Source organism: Xiphophorus hellerii, chromosome 15 (genome assembly GCF_003331165.1).
Source record: "Xiphophorus hellerii strain 12219 chromosome 15, Xiphophorus_hellerii-4.1, whole genome shotgun sequence".
Taxonomy (NCBI): Eukaryota; Metazoa; Chordata; class Actinopteri; order Cyprinodontiformes; family Poeciliidae; genus Xiphophorus; species Xiphophorus hellerii.
Window position 1 is genome coordinate 17,633,964 of NC_045686.1, and position 16,580 is coordinate 17,650,543.

At 42.0% G+C, this 16,580-nt stretch overlaps 1 protein-coding gene across 5 annotated transcripts in view; it reads right to left on the minus strand.

The window, feature by feature from the left end:
* Positions 1–15,560, minus strand: part of evlb (Enah/Vasp-like b) — a 41,175-nt gene extending 25,615 nt beyond the window's left edge. Inside the window, exon 1 of one of the 5 annotated variants that reach the window (XM_032584650.1) lies at positions 15,106–15,560. In XM_032584650.1, coding sequence (XP_032440541.1) covers positions 15,106–15,110 — 5 coding nt within the window. In that variant the 5' untranslated portion in view covers positions 15,111–15,560. Of the gene's footprint in view, positions 1–3,283; positions 3,513–6,232; positions 7,123–15,105 lie in introns of those variants that run through there. The other 4 variants (XM_032584648.1, XM_032584645.1, XM_032584649.1 and 1 more) reach the window with 4 other exon arrangements.
* Positions 15,561–16,580: the final 1,020 nt, after the last annotated feature.

Here is a 16,580-nt window from a genome sequence, read left to right on the forward strand (position 1 = left end):
TATTATGTATATACACATAACCTGCATCTTAACTCGAGTCAAGCAAATCTCAATCTTGTTGTAATCTGTTGATGACAATGACAAATAAATCTTATCTTATATAAAAATCTGACCAAAATGTTCTTCAAAAAAGTATTAAGGGTGTATTGGCTTAAGCATTGATATTGCTACATAACAAGGTTTTCAAATTATTTATCCTGGTCTTAGCTGTTTACATCACACAAACTTGGGTTTTTAAAAGAGTTGCTTACACTTCCAAGATCCACTACCGCATTTGGGATTGTTTTTTCACAAACTAAAATACATGTTTTTGTTGTTAAACGGATTTAGTTTTTATAGCTCTAGTTTTTCCCCCCCCCACTTTCACAAAGGGAACCAAGCTTCTTTGTTAATTAAGGTTCCACTGAAGACAGAACCAGGAAGTCTGCTGACGGCTTCACAACAATGGAGGCCTGCTGTGAGCATAAATGCTTCAATACGAAGACGTCCTCGGGGCGTCGCGAGGTGTGGCGGAGGAGTGGTGTGCCCCCCTTCTCTCTTTGCCCATTTCCTGTCTAGTAACTCTGAATGAAGGCTTCTAGTACAACATCTTCTAGAGTTTATTTACGTCCAATAAGTTTAGGGTATAACAAATTGACTTACAGTAGTCCAGCTGGAGAATTTCTTTACTTAAGACTAACAAGAGTAAAGACAAATGTTACAATACTGTATGAACTTAAATGCACCAATCTTCTCAGAAACCCTACTTTCAAATGTTACCGCAAAGCAATTTCTCTTCAAAAAGGCTAAATAATAAAACACTACACTTTCATGGAAATTTGAACGGCACTTTTCGTCATAGCCAGACATTCCTCTGCTTTGTTGTTTGTTACAACTTTAATCTCGCCTGAATTAGATTTCAGCAGGACGTTTTATACCGCGTCCAGACCCCTCAGGTCGTCCTCGTCAGTCCAGCTGAAGCAGTGACGTCTTTGCTTTAAACATATCACAGAAAAAAAAGAACAAAAATCAAACCTGCCCTGGTAGAGCGTGCAGCGCACAAGTCCAGAACGATCGGTCGATTGGTCCCAATCAAACCACGCATGGGTTAATGAACCAAATGAACGGGCCGACGGATGGAGAAGTTTTAGTAGTTGTAGCAGGGAGGGTAAAACGAATGCACGTTTGTTTTGAAAAGAGAAGAAAATGTCCCAACCATGAACACAGCGGGAGCAGTAAACTTGGATTGTTTTTAAGAAAGAACATAAGGAACAAATGTAGGGTGGGAGCAAATAAAGCTGGGAGACACCCTGGGGCTGCGCTCCTCTCTGGGAGGCCATTTAACTGTGCTTTTTACTGTGGAACCTCACACACGCACGCAGACACACAATGCAGACAGTTCCTCTATGGTCCGTTTTACAGCTAAACATTTTCTGACGATTAGATTTAGTGTTTTCCTTCAAAGACCAAACACACAGTCCTTAAAGGAGGGGTTTCCGACCCCTCCTGCTCCGAGAAATGCCCCAGTGTCGGACGCGCCGGCCTTCCTGCTGGTGCTACAAACCATCGGCCACAGCATCGAATGACCCAGAATGTTTCACAGATTTCCAGCGGCGCTCTCTTTATGTTTGACATACATTCACGGCAGCCTTCATCTCTAATCTGTCAGACCACGGCGCAGTGAGGGGTGAGGAATGATAATGCGGAAATTTCGGCCTCCTCTGGGAGTCCTAAAAACCCGAAAGCCCCGGCTCTCGTCCTAAAACATAATCCTCAAGCAGTAACTCACATTGTGTCGGCTCTTGAGTTTAAGTCGAAAGCTTTTAAGGTGAATGAGCAGAAAAGGCTGCGGAGAGTAAAATCCCAGGAGCAGCCAGGCGTTTTGTCCTGCAAATACATGAAACAGTGCTATGGTTGTGTTTTGATGCTGCTAAAGCTCATTAGCACAAGAAGCAAATTTCATAACGCTCAAAACAACCCAGAGCAAAATATGATGGAGTATATCAGGAAAGTGGCAGCCAAATAAATAACCAAAACTGAAAATTCACCCAAAAAGTAGCTTGCTATGTTGTATGATCTTAATCTTTTTAGACTTTTCTGAATAAATCTAAAATAAGCAGTGAGAAATTAACAGTTCAATTCAATTCAGTTTTACTTATATAGTACCAATTCTCAAAAAATGTCATATCAAAGCACTTTGCAAAAGAAAAATCTTTTTAATTCAATCATACAAACATTCCAATTGATCCCAGTTATCAAACAGTACAATAAGCTCAATTAATTACTCAAAGTGGCTTAAAAATCTTTCTATCTAAGGAAACCCAGCATATGCTCCTTACAGAGTGCTCGTTAGTTGGAGCAGAACCAACAAAAGGTGCTTTTCGGTCAAAGGAAACTGGGGGAAACTGGTATGCTGAGCCCTAAACCAGTGACTGGCTTGTGAGAAACTCTAAAATCAGATCTTTTCAATAATTAACGACCACTCACAATAGCAAGACTGTAAAAATACTACTATTGCTATTCTTATTTTGTAGTTCTTAAAGAGCTATTTGACTCAGCTAAAACGGGTGTTGGCAGATTAAATAACAGAAACTGTTATTTTTTTTAAATGCTAAACAAAGCATAAACAAGAGCCGACTTGGTGGCATTCTATGGGGATTTATTTACTATTGTGATCTTCTTCAGACAGCAGATTTGGACCTAATGGGCTTCCATATAAGGAACTAAAATCAACCAGTCTTTGTCCAACATGCTGCTGGTTTTGACTTAATTATCAACATATCAACAAGTGAATCGGCCTGTTTGGCAGCAAGTAACATATTGAAGAACATAAAGACAAATTATGATTATAGGTAGTCATGGTGATGCTTCTTTTCTAGACAAAAAGATGCAACCTGGACACAACGCCGTGTTACAGTTGGATTGAGTTGTTGTGTGTGTAAACGGATAAAAATCTGATTTCATAAATGGATTCAACTGGAATAAACTGAGCTGGTTCACATGAAATTGGACTGAAGCCATTTATATCAACTAAACGTGAACTGGACCTGTTTGAAGACGTGTCATGTTGCTTTATTTGTTGAGTAAATTTAATTGATTTGACTTGAAATAAATACAACGGTTACCTAGACTAGAACAGAAAAAAATTAATAAATCAGTAAAATCAGTTTTATTGAGTTAAATTCGATCTAATCAATACCAAATTTCAAACGGACACATTTCTTTATCTAATGTGACTCAGTCCATTAAATAAACGGACCTTCACTGCTCCTGGAAGAGTCCTTGTGTGGCGTTTTGTACTTACAGCCACCATATGTTGAGCTGTGGTTGAGTGGATTGGCCAACGCTGGTTGTCATGGTTTTCAAGCCATCATGTGGTGATCCTGTGGTAACCATGGAGCCCCTGGCTGGTGCAAATTTCCCAGCATTCTCCCAAAGCCTTTTCCAAGACAAATGGCACACCCAAGATCCATGTTTAAACGTCAGTTTTTATCATTTTTTTTCCACAGTCGAACCTTCCTCTTGTTTCTTCCTTAATTTCACCTCTGTCTGTCTAACGCAGCGCCTTGTAGATGTTCTTTCTCTTCATTTTGCTTTGGTTTTCTCACCACCCAACCCCCTCCCCCTGTTTTCTTCTGCCCCCCTCCTCCCTCTCATGTAATTTCCGTCATCTGCTCTTCTCAACCTCCCCGTCTCGTTTGGTTTCTTTCGAGACTTCGCAACCAAAGTCCCACAAAAATAAAACCACCCCAGAAACACATGTTTAAGAAGGAAATGTTTAAAAAAGTGTTGTATGGCATTAGTCTGAGGTACAATACCGCACTCTTATGCAATAACATCAAACCTTTTAGCAATGTTTTGTGTGAAACATCTCCTTAAAAGCAAGATATGAAAAGTTGAGTGAAAGGAAAAAATGCGGAAGATGTACAAGGATTAACAGATTTTAGTTAGCTGTAAACCCTATCAAGTAAATGAACAGAAATGAACAGCAGAACTATATCACTATGTAGCACGAATCTTAATAATTTATCTGTATTACATTGGTCCTGCTGAATAAAACTGCCCAACTCCTTTCATATTTACATAGCAAAAAAAATAAGATCACCTATTTTGCAGATAATGTGATGAACCTGCTTAAAGGATCCGTCTGAATTAAAACGTCTCTGCTCCAAATGAGTATCCGTTGCAGTAAATCGGATTTGCTAAACGCGATTGCTTGAATTAGTTTCGTGGAATCCGATATTTAATCTCTGCAGAGGCACACAAATAACTCTCGGTGTGTTAGTGTGGCGTGAGGCGCAGCAGGAAATGTGAAAGCCTCGAGTCACCAGTCACACGTTCAACGTCATGACCGTTTGAAAAGCTCCACTGAAGGTTACAAATAAGTCCGCAGTAGTAAGTATATTAGATGTTTCTCCTGAGATCGCGCAGATATGGTTTGGTGTTGAAGGATGAATTTCCGTCTAACTTACATCCCTCCCCGTTTTTGAAATCCTGACTCGTTTTGCAGACGGCTCCCCTCCTCCTGTCGGTCCAGCTGCGACTTCCACGGCGCCATCAGGGAACTCTGCCAGGCCGTGACAGTGACACGCTTTAACCCAAAATAGCTGCTTTAGCAGCAATGAGGCCTGGTCACCCTTAAAGCTGCTTAGTGGGGCAAAACTCCGGCTGAGTCCCTTAAAGCTGCACTAATCAGAGCTGTTAGAAGAGGAACAGTCAAATGTATTTCGTATTGGATTACGAGGACATCCCAAGCTATCGGTGCAAATATTATTCTCCAAAATTGCACTCAAGTAAGAGCGGCACCACATCAATGTGTTTTTGCTCAAGCCGTCCAAGAAATTACTCAAGTAATACTGTAGTAAAAAAAGTATTTGGTACAATAGCGACTGGAGTAACTGATCAAAACAAATGACATCATCAGACGAAACAAAATATAAAGTTATGTAGACATTTTTGGAATTTTAAAGAGCAAAATGAAAATTATTCATGCAACATAATTACAAAATTACAAAATAAAACATTTTTTCCAAATCAAGTTCTTTCAATATGAAACTAACAAAAATTACAGGTGTGTCCGTGTCTGGTGAATTTTTGGCTAAAACGAGCTTGTTCGTCATTCAGTGAAGTTACTCACAAAGTGTAGAAGTTACTCAACAGTGGTTATACTTCATAATAAAATTACTTAAGTGAAAGTAAAAAGTGGAGCATTAAAATACTTCTAAAAGTAGTTTTTCAAAAAAAAAAAAAGTTACTCAAGTAAAAGTGAATAGTTATAATCCAAGATTTTTGATTGCTAACAAAAATATTTTTTTTCCAATCAGTAAATGAATCGCTGACAACTTTAACTATTTTCAACCTATAAACACATTGACCATTGAGTACCAACGTTTTTTGTTTTTTTTTAGTTTCATGAAAATCACATAAATGCTGTAATTCCCTCACTTTCTGTTTGATTCAAAATTAGCATCAATCAATCATCAATCACAGAAAATCGTGAACCGGTATCAGCCTGATGGGTGCATCTCTAGAGAAAACCACCGGGTATTTTTTTTTTCTTTCTTTTCCCCCTTCGTCACAAAGAATGACGTCTCAGCAACACCTGAGCGCGACGGCACAATTGCATCCCGGCAAGACAAAGGAGAGGGGAAGCTGTTGCTGATCTGAGCATGCGTGCTCAGCAGCCCTGCGAGCATGACGGCAGCCGTCGGACGCAACAAGCCGCCCCGAACACTTCCAGCTTCGATTGGAGAGAAAGACTGACAAAAGAAGAGAGGGAGAGAGAGAACAAAAGAGCCTCACAGACTCCCCCTCAAAAAAAAAGGAGGACTGCACGTCCTTTAATGGCAAATCTGACCCAACCGCAGCACTATCCTCCTCTCTGTTGTGAACTTGGCCAGCTCCCTCACAGGCGATCAATGGACCCCCTGGTTCTTCCGGGGCCCTAACACTTTTCTGCACAGCTAGCTAATACAGAAGAGCATCCAGCCCCATCCCCCTGCGAGGCCAGTCAGGCACTCACAGCAGCACTCATCACACACAGAACTGCCTTATATGCTGCAGCAGCAGCTGGAGGATCTGTTGGGGGAAAAAAACAAAACAATCATGTGGCATTAACTAAATTCTGCATGGAAATGAAAACCCGAGCGGCAGCGACGAAAAGCCAAAAGAAGAGGGCCGTGTGGAGGATTTATCGTTAACTGACAGATTTCTCGTTCACAGAAAATCAGCTTCTTGCGGTTTGAAAGCCTACCTGACTTTGAACTCGGCGAGCTGCGGCTGCACGCCGGGTTCAGCGCAGTAGATCTGGGGGAAGTAAAATCGATGCGACTGAAGGTTGATGTCCATGGCGAAGGATGCAGGTAAAGTCCTGTTATGTGCACAACAACCAAAAATAAAAAAGGAGAAAGAAACGTCCGGTCTCAGGCGCTCTCTTCTTTGTCTGTCCTGAAATCAGTCGCTGACACTCCCACTGAAGGTCGGGAACATTCCAGTCACCTTCTCGGTGAACGGCCGCAGAGGTTGGAGAGCGCTACCGCCAGAAAGGCAACCCCTTCCCCTTCATCTCCTCCACGCACTGAACACGCAGTCACCTCTGCTGTCTGCCACCGAACAGGCACACTAACCTATTTCCCCACTAGCAGCTACTGTACACTCAGCAGCTGTGAGCGCAAGAACAAAGATAGCTCCTCTACAAGAGGCTGTCTTCCAAAGAATCGAGAGGCAAAACGTCGGATTCCAGTCACCAAGTCATCCTTTAGAGGGTAAAGATGCAACCGTAGGACAAGACATGAGGGGAGGAAAAGAAAAAGCTGAATTATGGATGAAAGAATTGCCTGAAATAGGAAGGCACTTCCTCAGCCACATGCAGAAGACTGGATGGGGAATGAGAGTCCTTTGGTGGTTTTTCCACTTCAGAGGCAGAAGAAAGAAGAGGGTGTAGAGGGAGGGGAAGAAGCGGAAGAGATGGAGACCGAGAGAGAGATTCCCGGTGTTGTGAGGCGTTGCCCTCGCGCTGTCTCTCCCCTCTCTGTCTCATTGGATTACCTCCTCCCTTTCGGTGCCCCCTCTCCTCCTCCCATCCCTTCCCCTCCCAGCTGTGACAGGAGGGGGAGACGGGCTACCAGCCCCAGAGGCTGCTGGCCCCTGATTGGCCAGAGCGTGGATGCGTAAGCCCAGACGGAGAGAAGAAGCAGGAGCGAACAGGACGAGCAACAGATTTTAATTCATCTGATGGGCCCTCGTCGCTTCCTCGCGTATGATTTGACGTGGCATACCGGGCTGGGGTGGAAAACACACACACGCATACACACCCCCACAGACCAGCATGTATGTACACACACTGATCCAGCAGCTTATGCTTGATGTTCATTAACCTAAAGTGACGCAGGTGGAAAGGGAAAACTAAACACGTCCATCTGCTCTTCATATATTAAGTGTAAACAATCAAAATCCTGTTGGATATGGCTTGTATTAATAATTAATCGGTAACAGCTTAAAAAAGAAAAGAGGAACAACGCTTTCTATATTCTGTTGCATCTTTCCGGACAAATTCTCCAATCTCCTTGACAGGTTCACACAATAAAAGCAGTTTACCAATCAATCCCTCCCATATTAACTGTACAGCCCAGAAAGTAGACCCAGCTGAGGTTTGTTTCACATCACCAACATGTGTCCCGCTCCGTTCAGCCGGAAGGAGTTTCCATTGATGGTGTGGAATTGCTGGATGACACGTTTTGTGCCGTAATCGATGTGCAGCGGACAGCACAATTTAGCAGGGTGCCACCCCCAACTGTGGTGTCTTAAATTTTCATTTAGGTTGGAAATCCTGAGAGCATCAACCAGATATTTTGTATATTTACATAAACGTAATTGCAAATGCCTGAATGCCAAGAGTTTTGCTTTGAATTAAGTAATTATAAGGCAAGTTCAGGAATTAGAAAGCAAGGTCATTTCTGCGTTGAGTCATTACGATTTGTGTTGGGGGCTTTTTAACTCAAAATTGTGGTCACAAAAAAAAAAAGATAAACATTAAAACATTTTAGTTACCTTCTTTGATTTTTTTTTTTCCCCCAATCAAAGGTTCCCACCGGAACTTTTGTGTTCACGTTTCTCGTACGCCAGTGGATGTGACGCACAAGCGACATCCAATGGACGACAAAAGCCACTTCTTTTCTCTTGATTAATTTTTGCTTCAAAAACTGATCTGATGATACGCCGGAAAAGACTATTGTTATGTTTGAATTGTGCTAAAAGGAGTTAGCTTGTCACCGAAGCTACTACCTGAAACAGAATCTCATTGCTAGCCATGTAACTGCAGCAAAGACGTCCACAACGCTAAAGTCAGCGTCCACAGTCCACATTTCTAAAGAAACATCAAATAAGTTACATGAATAACCTGCAACACTTGAATTAAAGCTTAACAATAAAATTCTTGAGCTGATGTCTCTATTCAATAATTTAGCAGTAAATGCTAAATTACCAGCAATTAGCACTAGCTGATTTAGCACTAGCTGCTAATTTAGCAATTTAGTTTCAAGCATTCTGGTGCTGAGGTGACTGGAGCATCTTTATAGTGCAGCAAGAGATTACAGCTAAATTCATCAGTGTATCATTGTTATGATATTTGTGTTTCAATTGTGCGGGTTTTGTAGTTCAAGCTAACGTGTGGGGTATTGATGGTGTGTGTTGAGTTTTTCAAATACTCCAAAACAAATACAGCAGCCTGCCTTAGTTTGGAATCAAATTATTTATGCTTTAGCGTCCAAAACACACAGCAAGGCGATGCTGTGTTGATATTCTTTGCTTTTTTTCCGTGGCGTGTCTTCCTACAGTATTGAAAAGAAATGAGATGGAGTCGTTAAGCTGAAGCCGTTTGGTTAAACTGATCTCATAAGTTGTGAAGAATATATTTTATGTGTGAATTATTTGGGTTGGCCTCCTCTGTTAATGTAAGAAAAACAGAAATATCACACTAATACAATCCTAATTGTGAAGCTATTCGCTGGATTTGATTGCTCAGGTAATGGAAATTCATAAACAATGAGAAATACTCTTAAAATGCATAAGTTGTTGGGCGTGCCGTGGTGGCGTAGGGGATAGCGCGGCCCATGTTTGGAGGCCTTGAGTCACCGTCGCGGGTTCGACTCCCGGATGATATTTGCCGCATGTCTTCCCCCTTTTCCTGTCAGCCTACTTTCATATAAGGGACACAAAAAAAAAGAGCCCCTGGAGGGGTAAACAAAAAATGCATAAGCTGTTGAGTATTTTCCATAAACTCCAAGTAAATTAAATGAATTCTGTTGTAACAGTTTAAATAGTTAGTATTCTCCTGCAGTTATACAGGCCTTTTTCTCTTCTGACCACATGTGACACTTTTTGAGCAGTAAACAAACTCACCAAAAAGCCCACTACCCATTTACGGGACATTCAATTAAGTCAACAGAAACCCACTCTGGATGCAGGTAACTTCCTCTTCAACCACACAAACTGAACCACTTATGGCCTTTTTTTAGGTTTTTGCCAACAGGGTTGATGCTCTTCAAAATACGATGCTCTCCTGATGGTTCTGTTTGTCCATCGTGTGGACCTCTGGTTTAATCCAAACGACATGTACATAGATCGCCGGTCACAAATCATAACAAAAAACAACATACTACGCAAACTGGGTAATCAGAAAGGCAAAAAAAAAACTATTTTCTTATCTTTTGAAAGACCAGAGTAGCACAAGAAAGTCAAAAAATACAGAGACTAAATTTGAAATCGCTGAAACTTTAACAGCAGCACCTCACCTCTATTTATCTTACAAAATGATCCGACTGCAATAGCACACACTTTAAAACCATACGGGCCACAGCGGCTGAGCTGCAACTCTCCTCAAAGTAAATCATTTTACTTCTTTTTCATATCATATCGCAGCGCAACTCTAAGAGGCATAAAATCTTGACAGGAAGTTGAGAAAGGGGATATAAAACATACTGTTGGCAGACAGAAGAGCAAGCACGGCTGACTCATTATTATTTAAACGCTACGGTGAAAACAAACCAAACAGAGTGCAGCTTTGGAAGGTCAGGTCAGGAGACGGTGTAGCGCCTCAGCGAGGAGGAAGTGAGTCGCATGGAGAGACGAAGTGGGGAGGGAGGGTGAGACCAGGAAAACGGAGAAGCAGATGAAGGTAGAAGGGACGTCGGGCTCAATCTGCGCGCGCCCATCCCCCACCGCGCTGCCAGGTCAGAGCCAGCAGCAGCAGCAGCAGGCTGGAGTCTAATATTAAACTGCACAACTCTGATGGAGTGAGTAAACACAACCCTCCGAGTGAGCATGTGTGCACTACAGCCAGCGACTCTAACCTGTCTATTAGCGCGCAGTGGGGAGTGCGTTTGGCCTTCTGTCTGACACACAGCGTGGGTGGGATGGTTCCCCACATGAGCCGAACGTGATCGCCCTTCAGGTGAATGAATGGATGAATCATAACGAGGTTATAATGCTGAAAAGTAAACAATTTCTGTATATTAAGGCAAATGAAACATGGTGGGGATATTTCAGGGTCTATTAAATTGATTATATCTTGTTTTTTTTTCCAAAATTGTTAGGCCCCAAAAATTACTAACCTTTTTGTTGAGCACCAGCACAAGCTGCTGCTGTGCGATGAAGCTTTTACCGTGCTAAGAGCTTGTAAAACGTAATTCAACCTGAAATTGTTCTCCTGGTTTACACATAAATTAATACCTTTATCAAGAGTCGGTGGAGAAAGAATCACGCAAAGAAGTTGTAGAAATCAGTTTAGTCTTGAGAAAAAGAAAAAGAAGCTATTGCTCACAACGCTTATCCAAGCTGGAAATTAAAATATCAATAGACTCTTAATTTCTATTGAGACTCCTGCAGAGATTGGACTCCTCCAACAAGTCAGACTGAAGGATAGCAACAACAGCCTGGAGAGAGATCATGCAAACCGGAAGAATGTCCTTTGGTTAGATGAGACCGACTGAAACGTTGCTCATGTTTTGGAGGAAAAAATACAAATCTACAGAACATCGTCTTCCTTGTGAAACACGGTGGTGGTTCCTGTGGGGCCGGACTTGGGAAGGGATCTGTTAGAATTATTATGTTTTGTTATCTTTCTTACATTAGTAGTTTTATATTACTAGCTGTTTTATATTTTAAGGTTTAGTGTTCTCACCCCAGGGAGGAGGAACTTGTTAAACTGTGTGTTTTCACAGGTGCTTCTTTAGGGGGCCTTCCTGAGATACTCCTTAGTGGCCTCCAATTGTCTGTGTGTAGAGTTTAGCTTCTGTTTCCCTTCCTTGTTATCAGGGTTGCCCTCCTTTTTGTTAAGATCAATCTCCCACTTTCCATTCACTCCCTTTCTCTGCTAATAAAAAGACAAGTTCTGCAGCAGGATGGCAGAACGCAAGGAGCTCGGCTTGTAGGAGCCGATCCTCTGTGCCTTCTCAATTCTTGCAAGAATTTGGTTGAAAACTAAGTAACGTTGTCTGTGGTTCTTTTTATATAGGTTGAGAAAATACCTATCAGGATCATAAAAAAAACAAACAAACAGATTTTATAGCTTTTCATAAAAGAGCAGGTTGGTGTGTGTAGTTTCTTTTTCTCTTAATAAATCAAATCTTCAATTGGAAAACTCCTTACTTAATTTACTCAGTCTACCTTTGCATGACGTTCAAATAAACGTGATTATCTGAAATGGAAGAAATCTGTAGAGGGACTAATTCTATCTGATAATAGCAATCCCCTTTGGTAGAAAATACAGTGTCAAAAAACATTATATTTCACATCTCTAGATGTTGTTCTGGCTGATTTGATCAAATATTCTTAACTACCTCCAGCTGCTCTCGATGGAATAGACAAGAACTGGTTAACACAGTTAACCAGCAAAACTGAAGCATCTTCTAACCCCAGGCTGTGACTGGGCAACCTTCAGGCTCTAAATTAAAATCCCAATAAACACAAAATATGAATTAAACAACTGACTGTCTTTTTGTTCAGGTTCCATGCAATTCGACATGACGTAATCTGCCCTTCATCCCTTCATCTCTGTGAATCCACCCGTAAGCAAAGTGATGAGGAGGAAGAGGCGGATTAAATGATGATGACAATTTCTGTCACACACACTCTTCACGTCGCGCCTCGGGACTGAACGCGAGTGCGAGCGAATATAAACTCTGCGACTCGGACGAGACGTGTGTTTTTTTTTAAAATAATTACACCACACAACCAAAGAGGGGAGATTGCTGCAAAGGAGGTGGGAGAGCTTTCCCTCTCATTCACAAAGATTTGATTATCCCTCTTCAAACATCACAACACACACACACACTTGTGTTGATCAGCCTGCCTCTGGATGCCTCAGCATGCTTAATTATGACTCACAAACTAGGCTGCTTGCTATCAGCCAAAATGAGACGTTTTCATCACGTGTACGTGTACACCTGCACACACACACACACCCCCCCACACACACACATGCCTGCTGCCGGATGCAGGGTAATGTGAGGCATCCTTCTCTATTTTTGGGTACATGCCAGACTGATTTTGGACAAATGTGGCTGATGTAACTCACAGGTGTGTTGTAGCTTCAGATTCATGCGCAGGCATCAGAGAGAAAGCACAGAAATAGGACATCTGACAAAGTTTGGCCTGATTATCTTTCACAAACAGTTCTTAATTAACAGTAAAACTAAAAGTGTTTAAAGTTTTAAATGTTTTTAAAATGTCTAAGAGTGACATAAGAGTGCTGTATGGGAGACGAAGATGACCATTTTCCTGAGGGATCTATCTACATAGCTAGCTAACTTGCTAGCTAACTAGCTAGATACATTCTAGCTAGTGCTAGCTAGCTAGCTATTGATCTATCTAAATTAACAGTGGAGATATTTTGTGAGTCATTATATCACCTCCATGATTGAACATTGAGTTAATACTTTTTAAAATGAATATTCAACATGTCAAATAAATAAAGTTTGACGCAAAACTTATTTGCATCTCTGAGTGAGAAATCTGATTTCTACTGGCGAATATCGAGACAAACGGCATTATTTACTGCAGCAATTATTGTTCACATTTTGCCACATACTAACCACAAATTTTGATTGCATTGGTATTTTATGTGAAGAAACAACACTAAGTAGAACATAATGCTGTTTATTCATTAATGGTCAAACATCCGAGGGATGTTGATCTCACCGTATTTCATTTGTGGATATCATGTGGAGGACATAATACAAATGAGTGTCACACTTTTCATATTATTATTATTATTTTTGCTTAATCCACACCAAATCATTTTTCACTCTCTTCCCAGTCATCCTACTTCACTGGTACTTTGTGCATCTCTACAGAGCGCAGGCCGGGCTGTCTTTCAGAACAGGTCCGATACCAATTCAGCAAACACTTACCAATTATGGTCGCTGGGCAGTAGGTCACACACACGCACGCACACACACAGAGATACCACCAACTGCTTCCGTCGATACGCATCAAGCACCACCATTGAAACCGGCTCAATACATTTCACACTTTGCTTTTAAAGCTTCATGAAACCATCCAGAATGAAACCATTTGGGGGCATCGACAATGAGGAGGAGGAGGCCACGGCGGGGAGGAAGCTCGGCTAACTCAAACCAAACGCGGTTTTTATCTTGGTTAGTTAAAAAAGAAACACACCTGAAAACCTTTGTGCGACACTTTGTCAATATATACTAATTTATGAAAGACAAAGATAAAGACAAAGAGTTTGTTTACTGCTCAAAAAGTGTCACATGTGGTCAGAAGAGAAAAAGGCCTGTATAACTGCAGCAGAATACTAACTATTTAAACTATTACAACAGAATTCATTTAATTTACTTGGAGTTTATGGAAAATACTCAACAACTTAAGGTATAAAGTCAGAGTCGTATTAAATAGCAAAACACTGTAAAACGCTGACGTATAGACGCCAGCTACAGCGAAATGAAGCCTAGCACCTCAAACTAGCAGCTCTCTGTGTTCGGCTCAAACTGAACAGGAGTTCAGATCAGATGACCCACATGAAGCTGCCTGTGGTTTGTCGGGAGGCGCAGTCGGTGTCGCCACCTAGAGAACATCTGCATGTAGTGCAGGACTGCCATAAATCACAGCGGCCTGCTGCACGGAAAAAGATGAGCAACAACTAGCAATTTGTTGGTGGGTTTTATCAATACATTCTGCCACAACTGGCCCCTTTTGAGAATATTCACATGGAAAATGAGTTTGACACCCCTGATACAGACGACGGGCGGATGAATTATTTTCCTTTCACTTCATGAGTTTTCTAAAATGTGAGAAGATTCAAGAGGTGTGGATATTTCTCGCGAGGCATACGACACTTTATCCATGACCTTTAGCCTTCAGAGTTTAGGTTTCATAAAATACGCCTCTGCACAACTAAACGCCGATTAAACAGTTCCTTCCTGATTATTCTACCCCTCATGGTGGTGACTCCTTCGCAGCTAAGCTCTTCAGCCCCACCCAACGTCCGCGCAGCAGCACTGCAGCTGATTGGGTGGAGAATTTGGCTCCCAGTTACATTCCAGCTGATAGGTTCTCACTGGCAACCAGTAAACCCAGCGCTTGCATCCCAGAGACAGAGGTGTCTCCGTGCACGGAGGAGTATACTCCGAGGTGATTGGCTGCCAGCCTGGGAGGTGTGTAAAGAGTCCATGCAGGCGCATATGATGTTTCTTTTCTTTTTTTTAAAGTTGATTAGAAGCGCTGGCGACTGCTTTTGCAAAGCTATGAAATGAAAAACGGGCGTGCATGTAAGCAATCCGAGAGCAACCTGCACGTGCTGTCTGATTTCCACGATATTAATGGGTTTCTGTGTGCAGACAGCCTCCATGTGACACACAATGACAGCTGATCTCATGTTAATAATAACAGTAGTATTTTTAAAAAAAAAGAAAAAGAAAAATCTCCAGCTTGTTACTATTTTCTGTCGATGTGCTGATCAATAAATTCCGGTGATGCACCTGTGGCGATGAAGACAGGCCTCGGAATGAACCGCAAATATGTTTCCGCAGAGACTTCATCTGATTTATGTTGCAAAACAATCCAAACAATATTTGATGTCTGTGCAGCTGAATTGTAGCTCCTTACCTCATCTTCCGCCGCTGTCCGACTGAATTATGTTCCTCTGTTTCAAGTTCTCTGAGTCGCTATTTTAGCCTCTAAAAATTAATAATAGTGGTAATAAAGATGAAAAACGATCCGGATCCAACAACGGCCGCACGTCTGGTTGCTTTGAGCAGAAGCCGAGAAGAGGAGCGCAAGTGTGTGCACAGATGTTGGAGGATGTCAGGGTGTGTGTGTGGGGAGAAACGGCTCTGCACGGATCTCCACGGGTTTTCTCCTAGAAATGACGGCTCATGGTGCGGGCGTGTGTCAGGAGGGCTGCTCGGTCGGTGGGAGCCATTTCTCAGAGGGAGGCGCGCCGCTTTCCCAGAGACAAGAAGCCGGGCGGAGTGGCTGACAGCGGCTTCTGAGGTGCCATCTTTCCCTGCCTCCGACCGCTGGGAGGGAGGCTGGATGGATGGAGACGGGAGGGTGAGGGTGTGGTGAAGTGATGGTGGTGGTGGTGGTGGGGGGAGGAGGGGCAAAAGGAGCTCAGCGTCTGAAATATTCATGGCAGGGTGGGTTTGTGTTGCACGGAAGCGCCCTCTCTCCGCCGACGGAGGAACTGCATGAAAGCGGTGGCGCCATCAATAGGTGGTAGAGGGGGCATGCTAGTCCTCCTTGGCTAGATAATCATACTATAAAAAATATCAATTTCAGTGTATTTAAAATAATCAATTGGTTTCAGCATTTATTTATTTATTTATTTTTAAATAGAAAAATATTTTTAGATGTAGTGTTGTCATATCCTGCCAGTGCATTAAGCTGGCATTCGCCTTTGTGGAAACACTGGTGTGGATGTCTGGTATATGTTTTTTATTTGTTGTTGTGAATGATGTGTCTTTGTTTTTGTATGCCTGTGCGGACCACGAGTCTGTTGAATCAATCAATCATATTCATTAAATATTTTTTTTAGATTTTTATCTCTGCTACGGATCAGGATTCTGTCTTTAAGTTTTTTCTCATTGTCTTTCTTTCTAACTTGATGTACTTCAAGGATGAATTATAAACTTCTTACTAAAGCCAACGTGGGACAGGTTTACTCTGGGAAAAAGTGTGATTTTCCATTTTACGAAAAGATTTTAATTCCAGCTTTATTTGGTGGGAAACTCTTTCTCGTTTATTCGTCCTTTGTTTTCATTCGGTTGATCATACGTTACTGTGCATAATTTCCAAAGGCCTTACCGGCTTGTTCAGCCGGCTATTGTGCCGAGCAGTCCTGCTTTAAAAGTCACCAGATATGCATCGACTAGACTTTTGTTTTCTGTTTATTTAGTCGAGTCACTTTGACACATTTCATCAGGCTCTCTACGACAGTGGTGCCCAACCCCCGGGCCGCGGACCGGTACTGGTCCGTAGACCAATTGGTACCGGGCCGCGCAAGAAATAATTAAATATTTCCGATTTATGCATTATTCGAGTCTGGAGGATCTTTTATTTTGAAAATCCTTTAACCGGAT